Genomic DNA, 19,965 nt, shown 5'->3' with positions numbered 1-19,965 from the left:
TGCTCAGTGTCCCCGCCTGTCAGAATCGGACTCTTAACTTACACTATGATACGTATTGGCAAATTGGGTTCATATGAATCATTCAGGCTCACTTTTCATTAATACTCTAGTTGTAAAGGCGCTTCGTGCTTTATCCTCAGGTTTTACTTCCTCACACAAACAAACAATTTAGCTTCTTGCTCTTTAGCTGAAAGCTAAGCTGTCTTACTTATCCCTTCCTTTACATGGCTGGTTGAGCTGGAGAGGGCTCAGATTGGAGGCACAGCACCTCCACTTGAGGTATTAATATCAAGGCAGCCGTGACACACAGAGGCCGAGCCAGGCTTTGGACCCAGTGTTCAACAGGATTCCTTTGTGCGTGTCCACAGCCAAGCAGATCATTATTTATTCATCAGTCCCATGGCAGAAGATAGGATTGTTGTTTTTGTAAACTAGATTGATGTGATGGGTCTGGTAATTACGAGCAGGTTGCAGGTCCAGGTTATCAACTTACATGTTAACTCATTTCAAATGAGCCACGTCACAGTTGGCTACTGAAAACTGGTTGTGTCTGAGAACTTTTTCTTGAGTTACTCGAAATAATAATAGAGGAATGTTTGGAGTTGGGGGGCCAATATTGGGGCCAAGAAGGGGGCCAATATTGCAGCAATCGAATTTTCACTTGTGTGTGTAGAGTTGTATCTGTATCTCATTCCATGTGTGCGTAATCAGATTTGTAAATGTGTAAAATAATCCACAAATGTGTACCGATATTTGCTTATGTACACAAATTTACAAATGTGTATTCAGAACGTGTGAGTTTGTGTAATCAGATTTGTAAACATGTCAATATCTGTAAATGTGTATTGTGATTTCTAAATGTGTAAACAAATTTGCAAATGCACATTATGTAATGTGTGCATACATCTGCAAAAATGTATACAAATGTGTACAAAGATTTCAGTGGCGTATTAGGCTGAGAGTTTCTTTCCAAGAGATGGAAACTCATCAGTGACAACTCAGACGGACTTCACGATTGTTGTTGACGTTATACACGTGATTTTTGCCACACGTTGGACGTTGCAGATCTGCAAATGCACGTGGGGATTTGTCCAATTCCACTGGAATCCACAATGTTGTTTTTTCAGCCTGCTGAGGTATGTATGGCAAGCGAGGCGGCAATTTGTCACCACTTTTCTTGACATGAAAAGGCAGCGCAAAAACTACAACCTGAATGACGGCTGCCGTCAATGAGACAGGCTCTTTGAACAGTCCATTCCAAATAACATTTTCCTTTTAAACAAAACATATGAGAGACGTGACGAAAGATATGTCAAATATTTGATGAATGCAACTGCAGAGATTAGAATCAAATTTAAATCCGGATATGCAGAGTCAAATTGTGTGGATATGTTTTCATTCCTCTTTTCTCAAAGCACATCTGAGGGCTTTCACAGGCTTTCACTCAGTTTCATATTTTCATTATCCCCTCACTGTGTCACCACTTGTCACTCAAACATACACATCCCCTGGCTCCCATACCTTTAAATATGAGAAGAGCTTTTCCGGTGCCTTATCAGTGGATATACGCCCACTGTGTGTGGAAGACATAACATGATCACTGGCAGAAAGCGAGACACTGGCAGATTGGACTTTGACACGGGTATTAATATGTTGATATGTTATTGGGCTGCTCTTTAAAGGTGTAAAAAGATATAATTCAAAATCAATTATGTGTCTACACTCAGCATCAGTCAATTATCGTCACTGGAACACAGTGTCAGCGTTAGTTACAGACAGTAATCTTATAAACTAATACTGATGATATTCTTCTATGTATTTATCATGTATATGTGTGTTTGTATAAGTATGTGCCATTTACAAACACATTAATACTAAATTAAGTGAACATTTAAAGCTGTTACAAACGATCCTCGGGAACAGTTCTGTAAATTAAGTAGTTCGTTTTGAAAGACATTTGTGTTGATAGACGATTGCAGCTGTAAGAGTTATTAACAATTAAAACATTCTCTGGATACTTGTAAACATTTGACAAGCAACAAAATGGTACAGCAGTTAATTCACAAGCAACATCTTGTGAATTAATGATACTATCGGGGGTAATTAGGGAGCTGGTTCTTCTCACGACACACTGATAATGACTTGAACAATTAGCAGTTGCTGTGACAGGGCCTCTTATGTTGATAACCTTAAATAATTTAGCCTTTTTAAATTCATATGCAAATAAGTAGGTGATGATCAACTAATGTTGTACAGTGCACTGGAGAAGAAACGGCGTGTTTGATGCCACTGCAGCGTCTATGGTGCAGCTCTAAATCAATTAAAGGAACATAATCAACAAAAGTCAGTAAACGAGGAGCAAATAAGGAAATACTAACGTTTATTTTTGCTATTTTCATTCAAATGACAACACCTGCATTTGGCAATAACGTCCTCCATGTATCAAGTTTACAAAAGTGTCTGTAAACATTAAAGTGCAAAGAATTTGCTTGCCATTTAGGGCACATTATCTTTTTTAAAGGTTCATGCTACAAGCACTCCAGTCTAGTACTATTTGAAGAATCCAGTCATTTAACGTTTCATCTCACCCACACAAATACACCCTACTAAAACAAAAGGTTCTGTTCAATTAATTCTGATGTTCCAAACAAATAGGTGACAGAAAGCCAAAAGGTAAAAAAAGAAGAAACTTGTTTGAATATAAGCCAGTCTTATGTACCCTGTGACTGTTTCAACAAAGACAGCATGATGAATGTTTGAAGTCGCTGATACAAATGAAAGGAAAAAGAATATCAAGGAAAAAAATCTTTGTAGCTTCAGAGAACGGTGTCAAGGTTTGTTCAGCATTACGTTTTGTTCAGTATAGGCTTGAATGGACCCTTGCTGGTTTTTATTCACATTAGGTTCAGTGCATTAAGGACCTATTCAAAGTGAGAATTCCTGATGAAGAATGTGTCACAGAACACATTATAAGACTCCCTGTTGCTGGGATATTGTCTGGGTTTTGTTTGTGCTATTTCAGGGCGTTTATGATTTTCAAAATCCATCACAGAGGAACAGGGGACAGTATGACAAAGAGGCGTAAGAGTTCTTATCTTCATTTCTGTTCAAGAGCTCTGAACAAGTCAAGTTAAGAAGCATCAGTGTCAGCTAAAAGCGAAGGCTCAAGCTCGCTCTGGACTGGCCAAGATTGGATTTACACAGCAACAGAAACATTTAAAATCTTATGTGGTGTTACCCTCTCGTGAGGTTAAACCTGCCACAGGAGTTCAGATTGGTGCCAAACTCGGTGGCGGTAAAAAGAAAAAGAAAAATAACTTCCTGTTTCTGTGTAAACATAGTTTATGTGTCAGACATGTGACCCAGAGGTGTGTCAGCTGGTCCCAGGAGCCGGTACTTCTCCTCCAGGGATCGCTCAGTGGTGCCGCCCTGCAGGTGGATCAGTGGCTTGGTCTGCAACAGCACGCAGCCCCTTCCTCGGCCCCGCCACTCCTCCTGGTTCCTGCGGTTGAAGATGTTTATCCTGTTGTCCAGCTCGGGACTGGCCTTTTCTGAGCCCGTAGGGCTGGGAAGCTTAAGGTTGACAGGGTCCACCACCAGACCCTTTTGGGCGAGGCAGGGGTCCTCAGAGAGGGAGGAGAGTAGTTCCTGCACCATCATGCTGGGGTCCCTAGGGTCTTGGCCTGAGAAGGAAGGAGGGCAGCAGCGATGAGAGCTGTAGTTCAGACTGAGGTCCTGAGCCATACTGCTGCTGCAGTCTGTCAGAGATGAGGCCCGGGTGTGGCTACTCAGGCTGTGGGGCCGGGCCGTCAGGCTGCCACTGGACTGTAATATGCTGGTGGAGTCACTTACTGCGCTGACCACCCGCTCCATAGCATGCATGGGGTTGGACTGAACAGGAGTTGTGTGGGTTGGGAGGTGGACGTCAATGGCTGCCATGGTGATGATCCGAGTGCCTAAGCCAGAAGCCCCAGCATCTTCATTACAATTAGGAAAAGTCAGACAACAGAGAAAAAAGTAATTACTTCTTCATCTAATTCACACTGAACTCACTGTGTCGACCAGATGGACAAAAACTGGATAACCTCTGACTGATTGAATGTAAGAGTAAATTTAAAGGAAACGTTAATAAATCCATTGAAAGTAAATAAGTAAATATCAGGCTTAATATTTTTTTAATTTACATTTAAATATTTTACTAAAATGTTAAGTTCCTTACCACTGCTTGCTTCACTGTAGTATTGGCTGATGTAGTTGTTCATGTCATCGTGTCCAACTGGATCTGAGTCAATAAAGAAATAAATGTAAACAAAATGATGAGATGATTATTATTATTATGCTAGATAACAACATTTTCTGACAAAAACATGTAAGTGTGTTTGGACTCTTACTCTGCTACTACTACTCAACTTTGTTCATGTCAGATTTGAGACAAATTGGACCTGCATAATAATTATAATTGAAAATTACAACAAAATAATATTCATACTATTTTCTTCTTTTCATTCTTTATTTTATATTAATAGCTACAAAGAAATACTTGACAGTGATGTCCTCCAAATCCAAGTGTAGCAATTTTTCACTTAAGCTCCGCTACATGCATAAGTTCAATCAATGAAAATTACCTCAGTCATCAATCATGTAAAATAAACTGATATTGGTATTATACGTAATATACAGAATATTATAAAATATTATTATAAACAATATATATCACAAAGCCTCCATTCTCTCTGAACTGTTCGATATTTAAATAAATCCCAATATTTCTAGTTGATCCTTCTTGTCATTTTAATTTGTATAATTTGTATAATTTGTATAATTTGCATAGTTTAATTAGTCGTTGAACTATTGGATTACCCAAAAATCAATGCAAATAGAAATAATATACTGTTTGGATTAAATGCATATTATCATATGTAGAATATAAATTCAGAATGCACCAGAGATTTAATTAATTAGCAGTGTATATTTAAATGTAGGGTTAAATATAGTGTAAACGACTTTAATTGGATTTCACACCTTTTTCTCTGCAGGTATTTTGGTCCATGTCATTGTTAACAGCGCAAAGTACTCCAAATGGAAAATATCTCCTGTGTTTACAACATCATATTGACAGCTTCGCTCTGCATTAGCTGCACCCTGGCGCACCAGAGATAAACTTGGACAGGGTGGGGTTGGTTACAGGGACGAGAGAAATGGGGGAGAAGGAGAGTGGGAGCTCTTTGTTCAGACTGGGATCCCTCCGGTCCTGCAGGCCTCAGTGTGCGTTGTGACTGGCTGTGATCCGCCACGCTCTTCCGTCCGCTTGATTGGTCTTGAGCTCACTGTCCGCTGGCTGAGTGCGAACCCAGAGTACCCTGAGTGCTATAGCCCCCGTCCCCCGGGACACGCCGGGGACTCTGATAGGTAATTTCATTTATTTTTCAGTCTAAAATATTAATCCCTGAGCCACCCCTGGAGAGGAAGCATTGCACTCACTAAAACAAGACTGAGACAATCACTCCACAATTAATAACACATGAATCTTAAGAAAGGAAGAAAAAGAATGGGCCGTCCGGTATATATAAAAGACTGTCCTCTAACTGTCAAGGCTAACTGGCAGGCTGTCATCTGTGGGAGAGGAGAGGTGTCGTGCTCAGGTCCTTTCAGTTCAGATGTAAACTTTCCTTTTGAAGGGTGAGGTTTTTTTTCTTCACCACAGATCAACCTCAGGAAGATTAGCAACCACTGCAACTGATACTGTGTTGGGATGTACTTAAGTACATTTTCGTGAATCTGTACTCAAGTTAAAAAAAATGTCATTAAATCTGTACTCCACTACATTTTTACAATCCACTGTTACATGTTCACAAAGTCTTTTTAAATATATATTTTTTAAAGTTATCAATAAGGAGAATAGATAGATTTTTTTAAAGATGTAGTTGACCATTGAGTTAGGAAAAGGATACACTCAGCAAGTACTTTTGCTTTTCTTCATAGAAAAGTTAATGTGGTACTTTTAGTTTTACTTGAGTATGTTTTGTCTAATTATTTGTACTTTTACTTTGGTAAAATGTTTGTCTACTTACTCCACCGCTGCTAAAAGAAATAGTCTTTGATTTCTTCTGTAGATTTAATACACAGTAGGTATATATATATGTTCTTTTAGCCATGAGAGCAGCCTGGCTCTAGTGATGCCTGTGTCAGTCTGTTGGTTGATGTGTCCACAACCATGATCCTGATATGTACTGGATGAATTGGCACAATTTTTTGTAAATAATATATTAATGGTCCACTGTCACAATAAAATTGCGTAAATCCACAAAACTGGTGTCAACAAAACAACTCTCTGACTTTTCAATCGTTATCAGGTCAAAACTTCAGTTTGTTCAGAACCTGGTTCAGAACCCTAACCCTTATCAGGCTCAGCTGTATTTTGGGTTTAGTGCTAATTAGCTAATTGTAGCATGACATGCTAAAGAGGGATGGTAAACACATGTAGCGTCATACCCGCTTAGCATTAGCATGTTAGACCACAGACCACAGACCATAGACTTTCTATGTCACTGATCTGTTAGGATGGCTGCGGACTCATAGTCTGAGTGCTTCCTGTTACCCTGCAAATATCTACCATGTTTCCAAGGCCTTTGTTTGGACAGTTTGATAAATACAGAAATATAAATATAAATGTTGCTTTCAACCAAACCAGCCGGTAAATCTCTTCTATTGTTCTGTTGCAGTCCTGTCTATTGATTAACACTAATTGTCAATGGATGTTCTTTAAATTGACATGGTTCAGTACTTTGAGATGTTCAAAACCCCTGATCTCCCGTGAGTCACGATCGTCATCACGAATGCCACCGACTGGACGAGAGGTCTTTACAGTGTGACGGCTCTCTGCCGGTCAGAGAGAGAGAATACCCATCGAGACACGCTGTGCAAAATTGGGCGACACAAATACACTCGACTTGATTTGAGTTGACCTGACTTGCCTCGAGCTCTGTGGCCTAAGTGCTCATCCCAGTGACCATGTTTCTGCAAAAAGCCCCACTTGTTTCTGAGAGCCAGATTTCCCACTATGCCCTTGGGGTAATTCTGTGGCCGCTGTGGAGCCTCCCGGTGCCCTATTGTGGTTTGCAGGTGAAGGGGAACAGATGTTGACAGGAGCCCACTCCTTTACTAACAAGGCCCAATTCACAGAGCACTCTGTACCTGAAATAGCCCGAGTGGTCGGCGTTGGTTTGGCTGGCCTCGCCACGAGGGGGGCAGCGAGAGAGATAGTTGGGGGAATGACAGAAGCCTGCGTGGGCTGACGTAGTGTGGGGGAACATGTTTGTTTTCTCCAGGAATCACCAGATCCTAAAAGCTTTTTTGCCCTTCATATTGATCACAGAGCGCCTGCGGTCAGATGGGTGTTGTGTGTGAGCATGTGGGGGCTAAGAGCCTGGCCTCGAAGATGCTCCAGGGCTACCGCTTCAGATTAACTGTACACTGCTGTGGCATCCAGTTCACCTGATGTTACACCATTGGAGTCTTTTTGTTCCACATAATTATGTGCATACTTTATGCTGCACCTCTCTCCAGGTTTGTCATGCTGCTTTCTCAAGCAAACACCTGCATTAGCTTTTGTCTAAGAAGCCTATTAGACCCATGTTCAGTTTGTGAAATTATACTTTAGAACCAACTCATATATTATCAGCGTATTCTTTAACTCAGTATTCAAATATACATACCTGCAGCGGTGTTGGGCTCCCTGGGGTTTCTCTGGCCGCCCTCATCATCCGACTCCCCGGGAGTCAAGCCTTCGACAACCTGAAAACTCCTGCCCTGTTTGCCCCAGACGTGGTGGATTTGCATGGCTGCTTCACGTTCTACTGCAAGGTCCAGGTCCTGCTGGGCCAGATGGGCCCTGAGCTGCCTGATCTCAAACTGCAGGTTATTGTGTTGCATGTGTTTGTGCACGAGCAACGAAAAAGAGAGAAAAGCAGCCGGTCATGAGTGTGAATGAACAGAGGCAGTAAAAGGGGATTTGAAGGATAGGATAGGAAAAAACAGAACAGGAAGGAAAGAGAGAAAAGGAAGGATGGAGTGATAAACGTGATGAGGAGAAAAGATGAGACAAATATGGGGAGAAGAAAAAATGGAGGAAAAGCATAAATTTCAACAAAGTGAAGGTATATAGTAATTCTCTTTAAAACTGATATTACATCGTATCATATTGTAACACACATACCTTTAGATTTACAAAACCTGAGAGTGAAATATTTTGTCTGTGGGGTTGAATCAAGGCCAAATTATAAGTTATAGATACAGGAGGATGTTACACCTCTCATCCAAGAGGCTTTTGGATGAAAATACATTATATAAAATACTGTGGGGCTGTGACACCAGCTCAGACACACCAAATATTCAGCAAACACAAAGTGATGGCTTTAAGTGTCTGTATTGAGATATATTGTCTCTTGACAGGTCATTTTACAAACAATTTGTAAGTATTATTGAATGTTTCTGTTATACACAGCATTGATGTTTCTCCATATTGATTTCAATGTTTTTGGCCTTGAGTGCATTGTGCACTGACAAGATACCATTACAGTGTAAATATGATAAAAGTGAGTGAAAATACAGGCAGAGGGTAAATTGAACATTAATCCTGTTCCAAACTGAAACATGAATCTTAATATCAGGCCATACAGCAACACATATAATAAGGTATCACCTAGTACCTTGAAACAGTGACTGGGAATACATTTGATAAACAAAATATCTGGAGGGATCTGATCATTTCCTCTAAAATCATTATTATTAATGTATTCATTTGTTATGTCTGGTCTCAGACCTGCACTTAGTCTTATTTTATTTATTCATCATAGTCTGCATTTTCATCATCTCTCTGTGTGTGTGTGTGTGTGTGTGTGTGTGTGTGTGTGTGTGTGTGTGTGTGTGTGTGTGTGTGTGTGTGTGCTCTGAGGAGTCATGATGGAATATGTGGACTGACTCAACCTGTTTGTGAGGCACTGCTGCCCCCCTCTGGTGGTACTTGAGCTGACAGTTTCTTACATGGTCAAAGCTTCAGTAAACCAGTGACCACGTCAAATGTACAGACAGTTTCAGTTTGTTTTCCTTTTAAAGATGAGACAGTGATATGACTATGAATTAAGGCAAAGCAGTGAATTAGAAAATTGTGATATCAAATTGGAACCCACAACGGGGTACAGTAATCATGTGGGACAATGTCTGAGCTGACTTTAAAGTTGTAGCTGGGAATTCCACTGTAAACTTGGTGGAAAGTTCCGAGTTTCCAACAGAGACCAGATTCCCAGGATTGTAAAAAGTGTAAAATAGAAACCAGTACATAAAAACGATAACAACTACATGATCCACTTCACCTTTGCTAACAAAATAAAAGTCATGGTATGACACCAACACCTTAGCTTTTTTTTAAATTATTGCTAAATGTTCTATGCAGGAATGTTTGTTCTGCGTGAACCTTTATATACTGACAAACTACAGCAGTATTTTGTCTTTGTTCACTGGTTGCACAAACATCTAGTCTCGCCTCCTGTTACGTTACAAGCTAATTCCGTGACTTCAGCCAGGCCATAAGGTTAAATCAAAGGTGTTTTTGACACTTACAGCCTGTTCCTGGCAGATCTGAGTGAGACGCTCCAGCTGCTCCTCTCTCACGGCCTTGGTCTTCTCACACTGCTGAATCTCCAGCTCCATCTCCACTTTCACTTGTAGCACATATGCTAACACAGAAGAGGAGGGTGAGAGAGAAAAATCTGTTCGTTCCAATAAACTACGTAAACAAACGGCAAAAAAACAGTTATGGTACGATACATGGAGATCAAGTCAAGGTCAAAGGTCAGTGGTAGCGGACCATTAGTCCTTTGCTCCGCAGATGTCTGTGAAACCTCATTAGTTAGTAACCTTATACCTTTACTGACTGAATGCACCAAGGTGCTGTTAAGTTTCTCAAGGATCATGGTTCATGTTGATTTCAAAACACAACAATATTGTCAAGACACTTTTTACTTTTTACCCACAGACAACTCGCTTGAAACGATTATTGCAGCAGGCCGAGGTTGGCTGCTAGGCTCTGACTTCATCACTCCCCGAGATATGATTACACTGATATAATGAGAGTGATGAGCAAATATCTCCAATGCCCCTGTCAGAGCCTACAGGCGGATCCTGGGGTGGTGGAGGGGCCGAATCGACAGGCCAGCGATACCGACACAGGGCAACAGAGACATTGACAAGCAAAGGGAGAGATGGGAAATATTTGAATCGAAATAGACTGCCACATTGATTAGAGCAGTGCAGCTCCAATTGACTGCATGAACTAGCTTGCAAGTGTTGATTATATACAGTCAACATGTCATTTCACCTTGGTCTTCACCAAAGAGTCTCTACTGGGGCCTGTGTATCTGGATAAATTAAAATCATCACTCTGATGTTATAATGGCCTCATTACAAATACAAAACAAAATAAAGTGTGAATCTGTGTTTTTTAGTTTAAAACAGAACATTTTGAGAACAAATAAAACTTGGACATGAAGAATGGACAATCTATTATACTGTTTATAGACTTATTACTTATCACGAATTAATCTGTTTTTCACACAAAACTACAGCTGTTTGTACAGATGTTTTGTTTGGATCAATGGATTAATTTTACTTGATTAATATATTAAACAATTCAAACTATGCAAAAAATAGTTAAGTAGTTATGCTGGAAATGCATCAATCCCTTAAATCGCATCTTGACTGATCACCATCTCCTCCTCTTACAATCTCACAGTTTTATTTATACATGACACACTTTTGGCAGCAGATTGTGAAGATGTGCCTAAAAAAGGCTACTGAGGGTAAATTTGGAAACCTGTTGTCATGGCTCTGCTCGAGGCACTGTGATCAGTACAACTCAGATCCTGATGCTTTTATTGTATCTATGTTTATTTATCCACAGTGAGGAGCACCATAGCAAAGGGCTGCACTTGGGTTCTAAAGTCAATGTACATTTCATCTTCTAGTTTTAGTGTCTCACTATGTTTTGGTAATAATTCACTGAGCAGCAGATTGTTTTCATACAGGTTCCTTTTTCCTGATTCTGTTTGAGACGTTGATATTTCCCCTATGACACACTTATAAATTCACCCTGGTTTTTTTCCACTGCAACTTCTGATGCAGTTCACTCCTCTGTTATTTCCACTCCCGTATCGGCCCTTATTCTGCTAGAGACTCAATCTCTCTCCCACAATAACCGAGCAGCTCCCTCTGCTGTACATTAACTGGTTTGAGTGATTTTTTTGTTTTCCTCCCCCTCTGAGGTGTGTTGCCGCCCACCTCACAACAAAACTCAATCACTCAAAAAGATCAAAACCAACAGGTCGAGGTGTGCGGGAGGGAGAAATCACCAGTTCATTCCCTGGGAGCCAACACTGCAGCTGCATGTTAAGAAGAACACTGCTCCTGCTGAACGTGTTTCACCAGAGTGTATCAGTATTGCTTCTTTGGATCTACACCAAACTGCACACACTCATAAATATCAGTCCCCTAAACATGCCTGATTAAAAAAAATAGATATATATCACGATTTACTTCAACTATTCTCTGAGAAATCAAAAAGGTCAAAAAACATTCTATCTCACAATGTTGGCACTTGGGCGGTCTGCTGCTGTTTGCCAGATCTGGGCCACGAGTAAGCCATAGCAATACCGCATGTCAACCAAAGGTGCCAAAGGGTGTCCGAATTAGTTTGGTACTTTTGGGGCCATATTCACCATTTACCACATAGGTCACTTAAGTTTCACATCTAGATTACACCTTGCCTATAGAGTACCGCATGTTTGCTAAAATTGAGCCACATTTGTTTTGGGCCAGAAGTGCTGCATCATTGCATAAAGTGGCCCACATCTGTATGCTACCTGGAATGGAAATCAGTTGAGTAGTTTTTGCGTACAAACAAACGCAGATGAAAACATAACCTTCTTGGCAGGGTAACAATGTCAAACTATTGCTTTAACAGTAAGTATTGAGGAAAACTGTGCTTTACTAATCCACCATCTCACAGGACATAAGCAAAGTGCACACAGAGTCCCTTTGTGTTCTCAATGCCACTGATCGTGTATGCAGTCTGAGGCCTGTGGCGAGGGTGACCTCGGCACTGATATCGAACCAGTATGCATTAGCATAGCGGAGAGTGACCACTATATTCATTACAGCCTGTCTGAATCTACTTTACCAGCCCCTTACAATCATTACAAGTTAGAGAAGCAGAGTGGCAGCAATTTACTCTGAGGGATGATCAATTGCCATATTGTCCTGAATAGTAAATCATTTGTAAAACCATGGAGAGAATGGGGTCATTTAGCTCTTTCAAGGCCGGCTGGTTTTTATGTATTTGTGTGATCCCTCTGAGTTAAGAACGAGCAGATATTTCGTCAAGTTGTTTCAAACAAATGAATCATCCTTACTTGTAGGACACTTAAAATTTTGGGCTACTTTTTTGCCTCCCTCACCATCAATGATCCTCTTGACCCTCCAGATGCGTAGGGTGATGATGAGGCTGATGGCATCCCAGGGGCTGCTGGGCCCATTGGCCACCGTGGAGGCCACCATGGGGGCCAGTGACAGCACGATGACAGCACCATCAAACACCTGAGCATATGTTAGAAGAAAATCAAATATGAGCAAATGTAGTTGTTATCATAAGCATCTGCCGGAACCTTGCACAACCCTTTAGACCTGATTTCTGCACTGATGTACAGCAAAGACGAACCTGGTAGCCTGCTAGCTTAGCTTAGCACAAACACTAGAAACTGGGGGAAACAGCTAGCCTGACTTTATCCAAAGGTGACTTTGTGCTAAGCAACACTGGGCAGCTGCTTCTGTTTGGTTAAATTCTATAAACAGATTCTATGTGATTATACAGAATCTGTATGCCAGCGATAGATTTTGAAAGACAGCCAGTGTTCTTGTTTCTGTTCGACCAAAGACGTTTGTGCAGGCTTCGGTTGCCTGCAGGTAAACAGTCTGTGTGGAGAGCAAAAGAGGTGGAACACATTTCACAGAAATGCATCAGCTATCTGCTTTTTAATTGATCTACATTCATATGCACATAGCTGTTAGTGGAGATTAGCCAAAATTTAATCTGGATTTAAAACAAATACAAAAGTATCTCTTTGAGTTTTGCGTGGAGAGAAGTTTGTCTTGTGTGGATGTGTCAGACTGTAAACAGTGAAGACACAGATATCTGCCCAAAATAGCCCCCAAAACATTGTCCGTTGCCCCCAGACACTGGGTTCAAATTTACCATAAAGACATGGGAGTGGGTAATCATAACCAATAGACACAGAACAGCAGTACAAACCTCGACTTTGTTTTCTATGTAGTCCCAGATCCCGAGCACGACTATTCTGAAGACAGTCTGAGGCAGACAGGAGACAGAGAGAAAAATGAAATTTTGACATTAAAATAGATAGGTGAGAGCAGATAGGTATAAAAAGATCCTGTGATATTCTCAGTCTTTTGAGTTGTCATCTCATCCAATGACATTTGCCAAAACGTGTGATCACGCACTTTTCTTCTTTAACCTCCTTTATTTCTGTATACTGTAGGTGATAACAACGCAAGAATGCTAGATTACAAATAGTAAATGCATGTAATCATACAATGTACCTTTGACTTATCACAGAAACATCCCAAACAAGACATGAGATCAGTCTTTTTCCTGAAAGAAAGTACTTAAAGCTAATTTAGTTCTGGAGAACACTCCTCCTTGATGAAGCTATGTCTGTTCCCTGATATTGATCATTGACCTACAGCGGCACAACACGTGTAATCTGATCACCTATCAAACTCTACATTCTGCTCTGTATAGATGCTGCTGGCTTCTTTGTTGAGGAGGCCCATTGATTTACAATCCAATTAGCGTGGCATGTCATGTACAAGTGGTCCTGCTAATCCATCATGTGCGGCACATGTTGGACAACAGTGCTTTGTCAAATGAGAATTGTTCTGGCTCCGCCCACATATTCAAATCCTGCCCCCTGATTGGTGCACAGGGACCATCCAGTAATAAGCTATATCTATGTAACACTGTTCCCGGGTGATTCTTCCTCTATGATGTCAGTGGGCGAGGTGTTTGGATGGATAGTGTTACTGTAACCCCATCCCCACCGCTCATTAACTCAGCTGTAATTATTGCTCCTGCTGGCTCGCTAGTAATTAATGTTTGGTTTAGGGCATTGGGGCTGAGGCTGTCAGGGTAATTGGTTTTCACTGGAGTGGCCTGTGGGCCAAATCCTCCCCTGACCATTTTGTTTTTCACAATTCCAGACGGATGATAAGACATTATTACATCAAACAATGGTTCAAACTTTATTAAGACTAATTAAAATTTAAAATTTTCAGAGGTAGCATTTCTGAGGCTTAGACTACAGAAGATGGACTTAAGGATAATTGACTAGAGTGGAAATTAAATAGTAGCCACCTTCTCTAGTTCCAGCAGGAGACAGGACATAGTCTAAAGTTAAAGTTTGATTAGTTTAATTAATTTATTTATTAAAAAGAAATGTGATGAGTTGGTTCTAGTATCAGGGACTTGATGAAATCCTCTGGACTAGAGATGACACAATGTGAAAATGTTGTATTGTTATTATGTGTTGAAAAAGCTCAAAAGTTGAGCATAGTGTTAGTTCAGGCAGGTCACGAAGTCAAGCTGAGCTGAGCTGAGAGCCTCCCTTCCATGCACTCACTGGCAAAGCTCAGACAAGGCGCCTTATTTAAGCTGCTTCAGCCTGCCTACCCGTGCTGCTCCCTCTGCAAGCCCTGTTACAACCCACCTCCACCGAAGCTCCCCCCTTTTCATACTGTGTTTAATTTCTTCCATGTCATTTCTGTTGTCACTGATGCCTGCTCTGTTCTGTTCCCTCGGGGGGTCTTGCTTCCGCTCTCCCTGCTTTCCATGTAGGCACATGGAAGGATGGAGAGGTGTGCTCTCTCTGTCAGGGAGGTCCCAGAACAGAGCCATTCCATCAAATGTAAATTATGCAGAGACAAATAAACTTTTCTTTGACTAAAGTGGTCCTTACTGAACTGCTGATATGCAAACCAATGCAATTTCCCAAAGTTTAAACTGTAAGAAAATATATTTATTATCAATGAAAATAATATGGCTAGTTAGCTCATGCTGTTCCAGTATCAACCAAATCAACACAGTAATCACGGTGATAGAAGATAGAAACAGTACAACTAACCATCAGGAATTTTACCGCGGTAGATGGTACAACCAGTGACTGTTCAACCCAAATCCAGAAAAGATTTTTATGAATGGTGACAGTAGAAATAAGGTTCAATGGAGCCTGATACACACATCTTACCTCTGAAAAGAAGAGTGACAGGATGATAAGGCTGATCCAGTGGATAATGCTGGCAAACTGGAAAGCATTGGAAACTGTTACAAGAGGAAAAAAGGGCAAAATGTTAAGCTGCAAAACTTTAAAGAAAAGTACACAACAAATGGTCCAAGAATTTCTTGTTCTGTCATACAGGAGAAATATCATTCTTGTAATATTGTTTTCATGTGAATATAACTTTGAACTCTCCCCCTGTATTTACCCAGGTCTTACAGACCCCTAATCTTTCTGCGCCCTCTGTCGCTCACTCCCACATGACTGCCTACTCCTCTATTTGTCTTGAGAACCTGGCAGAGGACAAATCACTGGACTACAGCAGAGTCCCCACAGTGAGACTCCGGTATCATCAGAACTGGACTTCGGCCAGTAATCGATGGGGACGCGTGTCCACCGCCACGGAAGAGAGACTTGGTTCATTATCACCTCTCTCCATCACTCGCCATCACAGCCATTTACTATCCAGCTCCACCCTCTCTGTGACAGACTACACACAGCAGTGATGGAGAGAGTGGGCACTAAATGCACACACATGACTGTGGCAGCCTACACACAAGGCTTATCTTGTCCTTCACTTATAAAACAAAGTAAAAATACTCTGTTAGCAAGTAAACGTACTGCAATCAAAGTAAAATGGCTCCTGCCCATATTAGACATGATTTGATTATTGTTGACACTGATGTAACAATAATGTGTAAATTATAGTTGGTCAATTTAGAAATTATCCATCTCTTTTAGATTAACTCAGGTACATTTGTCTTGTGGTTTCAAACCCCCAAAGGGTCACAGGATAAATCTAAATAGATTCAATTATATATATACCATTATTGGTGTAGGTACAAAAAGTTCCACTGAAGTTTAGTATTCTGTGCTTGTTTGTTGATTCATTGTTTGCTTTTTTGGAAAATATTGGATGATTGCAACTCATTGAGCCTCGAACAGTTATTTAAATTAGTTAATCATAAGTTTTGAAAGGGAAATGTCTCGTTAGGCATTTGAAATGTGACATGAGAAACTGAGTAGCCCGGGAAGCTGAAGTCGAAGAGACAGAACCAGTGGAATTAGTAAAAAACAGTATTTTATGTTCAAGGACACAACAGCATGTTACTCCCCACAGCTCTGGAGCTGCTGAGCTGCTGCTGTGCTGCACTGGACGCCTCGCAGGTGTTCTACGAGCATCACGCCGTGTATTAAGGGAGAAGGACATGCATGCTCAGCAAACACAATAAAGGAAATAAAGGTTAAAGAAATGCAGACTATTTACATTGTAGGAGTTTGGTGTCTATGAGCAGCTCCAGGGACAGGAACAGCACCACCAGGATGACACAAGCCACCAGGACACAGTTGAAGCCGGCGCTGAGCAGACAGACTTGCCACAGGGCCACGCGACGACCGCAGCAGGGCTTCAGCCAGTTGGACCTAAGAAGAACACAATAAAGATGGACAGATTTCTTTTAATTCATATTGTTTTTTCAACATAACTATACATACAATACAAACATTTACAATTTCTCTGCACATATATATGCGTCATAATTTTTTATAGCAAATGTCCTTGTTGTGGGATAGGATTCTCTTATTTTAATTTTCCAATTTAATGTGCTGCTTGAGATCAATGCATTACCTCTGAACAAAGTAACACTAAAGCTAATAAACTAAGAGGTACAGAGCTGCACTGTGTATATGAACCAATAATTACATCACTGCTTTTCATGCATACTGTATATTGATCACTGAGTGGAGTTCCGAGCAGAGTTTGGATGATTTGATTTAGCTGTTTGAACTCCCTGACATGGCCAACAGAGGGCGGTAGTTGACACCTATGGAAGGCCAGCACTAAAGGGTAAGTGTGGTCAGAGGCAGCATTGACGGAGACGAGGACAGTGAAGCTCTGTGAACCTGACCATCAGCTGTAGGTGTGAGCAGAATACTGATGGACTCCTTTTAACATGGCAATGAAGGGAGTCACTGTAGAGGAGGCTGCTTTCATGTTCAGCATGATCAGCGGCCACCAGAGAAAGACTGACACATGAACAAAAGTCCTAATTTGATTCACATCTATGTATAAATCCCAACATTTGTTTAGTGGTAACGGTATTTTTCTGTTAGTTACTAAGGTACGATGCCCCATATTTATGAGCAAATAGTAGGTGAATGCTTTAAAGACTAGGAGGACAAATGCCTCATCTTTCCAGGCAGTGTGATGGACTCCAGCATTTGGGCCATTTAAGCTTTTGGCAAGATGGCTCAATGCGATTTTGAAATAGTGGGCGATCGAGTCTCACAGAAAAACTACTACTAGTGCTGACAGGAGGAGCGGAGAGAAACAATGTCTCTCACCGGCTCTCCAGCTGGAGTGGAAAGTTGGCTCGGCCCAATACCTTTCCCTTCTCCCCATGCACTGGCATGGAGGAGACAGACGTTGGCAGAGCATTTCCCTCCTCTGATCATGTCTCCATTCGTTGGCGTGGTGCTAAACACGAGCTGCAACGGTGGCAAAATGACTCTATTCTCACTGTGGCTACAAAACTGATTACGCTGCACTCGTCACAGAAGAATTTGGATAATTTAATTGATTTTTGAAACCAGTTTAAGCCTATTAAACCACATGACTTTCTCACTTTGGGATGGAGATAACTTCTGTCTCTGAAATTATAGTGCATATAAATGTGGTGATGCAACCTCATCGTCCATCATTACACAAAAGAATACACAGGGGAACACAAACCTCTGCCGAGGCCCAACAGTCCCCTTAAAGTCAATCAAGCTGCACAACAGTGCACACAATCAAAAAAATCTGGTTTATTTTACTTTCCTTCAAGATCCATGAGTTCTGGGATATTATATGATATCATAAACTATGTCTAATTGTCAAAGAAAGTAAAATCCTTGATCCACCCTTTTGTCCCAATTCATGCCAAAATAAAATGGGTTCTTCCGTGCCCCATGTCACATCTTTCTACGATATTGTTGTGTTACGCAGTGTTGTGTTAAAACTGCCCCGTGGGAGAGACTTTTTATTTTTATGTGTCATCTGACATATTTGCTCCTGCTCAGTCACTGGAAGAGGCCCCACACACACACACACACACACACACACACACACACACACACACACACACACAGTGTTTAAGGTTGTTATAATCAAAGAAATAAGCCGAACAAAAAACATGTAATTTTAAGCATGGATTACCAAGGACTGTTGGGTTCAAATGGTTCCCATAACCAGAGTGTAACAAAACCACAGTGTATCACTGAGGAAACCATCTTCGTAAGATTCTCCTTATGATTTTTCTCCTGCAGTAACACATTTATATCCCAATGAGGGAAATGTTTTAGCAGCTATTGAGTGGATCACTCCATCATCCCACTGGTTTCTCAGAAGTGTTTGTTGAAGACTGGCATGGACAGAATCCACAATCCTGTCAACAATGTAAGGCTAATCTAATAAAGGTGTAATCCTGCTGATAGCAATCATCTTCTTGGCTTTGGCTGGGGTGGCACAAGTGTGCGCGCTCCAGATGGTGTAGAATCGCCTCCACCGGGGTCTCAGTGAGACTCTGTGGGTGCCAGGTATCGTGCTGTCCTGTGTTCCTCACTACATGCCAGGACTCGTCTGCAAGGAGCAAAACAGTGGTCTACTTTATATTTAACTTGTGTATTATTTCATTTATTTAATTCAGCTGATGTGAATACTCTGAAGCCAAAGTAAGTGTGAGTTATTTCAAATAGTTTAAATATTTGTAATCCGATTACACTTGGCTCTAATACAAAATAGTGACATGCTGATGAAATGCTGATACTGATTAAATGTTCCTAGACATTTAATAGTAAAAGATAACAAAGTGGTAGATGGACTGCATTTATGTAGCACTTGTCTTTTTTTATCAACCACTCAAAGTTCTTCACACTATGCACACACACACACACACACACACACACAAATTCTTGTACTTCTATTTTAGGCTACATCCACCATCCACACAACCACATTTTGGTTTGCATCATCTGCTATAGATACGTCTGGGGTACACACTACTCTTGAGTTTGAGAGCAGCTAAAATTGAGAGTTTTGCTGGCTCAGTTTCAGTTTGGAAACTCCGGGCTCTGGACGGCAGAAACCAATAGCTAGCAACCAGTTACTAATAAAAGCCCTCCCGTTTTTTTCTAAACAGACACAATATCTTCCACAATCTTTTCCAAGTCTTTTGAAAAGAACATTTTCTTAAATTCGATATTTATGATGCCAAAAGATTTTTTCTTTCTTTCTGAAACCATCATGGCATATTTAATAGAGCTATAGCATATAGCTATAATTTTAGTTACACAAAGGTCTGAGTCAAAGTTTCTCAGCAGTAGTCTCTGCCCACAAACAAACTCAAATACCTTTTTAATATATCTCTGTACAATAACTTAACCTTGCTTATTGCAGGTAAGTAGCTTCTCCACTGACATGCAGGGAAACACACCTTTAAAATGCTTTGCAGATAAATAATGGAGCTGAATATTTTACAATTGTCTTCTGTGTATTTATGAAGACATTAATGTCACTAAAACTTGA

General features: G+C 40.8%; 1 protein-coding gene across 1 annotated transcript in view; it reads right to left on the bottom strand.

Annotated features, from left to right (window-relative positions):
• Positions 1-2,363: 2,363 nt before the first annotated feature.
• Positions 2,364-19,965, bottom strand: part of LOC117756318 (transmembrane protein 266-like) — a 42,120-nt gene continuing 24,518 nt past the window's right edge. Inside the window, exons 4-11 of the mRNA XM_034576740.1 lie at positions 16,669-16,823; positions 15,372-15,445; positions 13,361-13,417; positions 12,510-12,648; positions 9,619-9,734; positions 7,716-7,911; positions 4,220-4,282; positions 2,364-3,977 (exon numbers count right to left, since the gene is read on the bottom strand). Coding sequence (XP_034432631.1) covers positions 3,343-3,977; positions 4,220-4,282; positions 7,716-7,911; positions 9,619-9,734; positions 12,510-12,648; positions 13,361-13,417; positions 15,372-15,445; positions 16,669-16,823 — 1,435 coding nt within the window. The 3' untranslated portion in view covers positions 2,364-3,342. The remainder of the gene's footprint in view (positions 3,978-4,219; positions 4,283-7,715; positions 7,912-9,618; positions 9,735-12,509; positions 12,649-13,360; positions 13,418-15,371; positions 15,446-16,668; positions 16,824-19,965) is intronic.

Source organism: Hippoglossus hippoglossus, chromosome 3, assembly GCF_009819705.1.
Source record: "Hippoglossus hippoglossus isolate fHipHip1 chromosome 3, fHipHip1.pri, whole genome shotgun sequence".
Classification (NCBI taxonomy): domain Eukaryota; kingdom Metazoa; phylum Chordata; class Actinopteri; order Pleuronectiformes; family Pleuronectidae; genus Hippoglossus; species Hippoglossus hippoglossus.
This window is presented reverse-complemented; position numbering and strand designations above follow the sequence as displayed.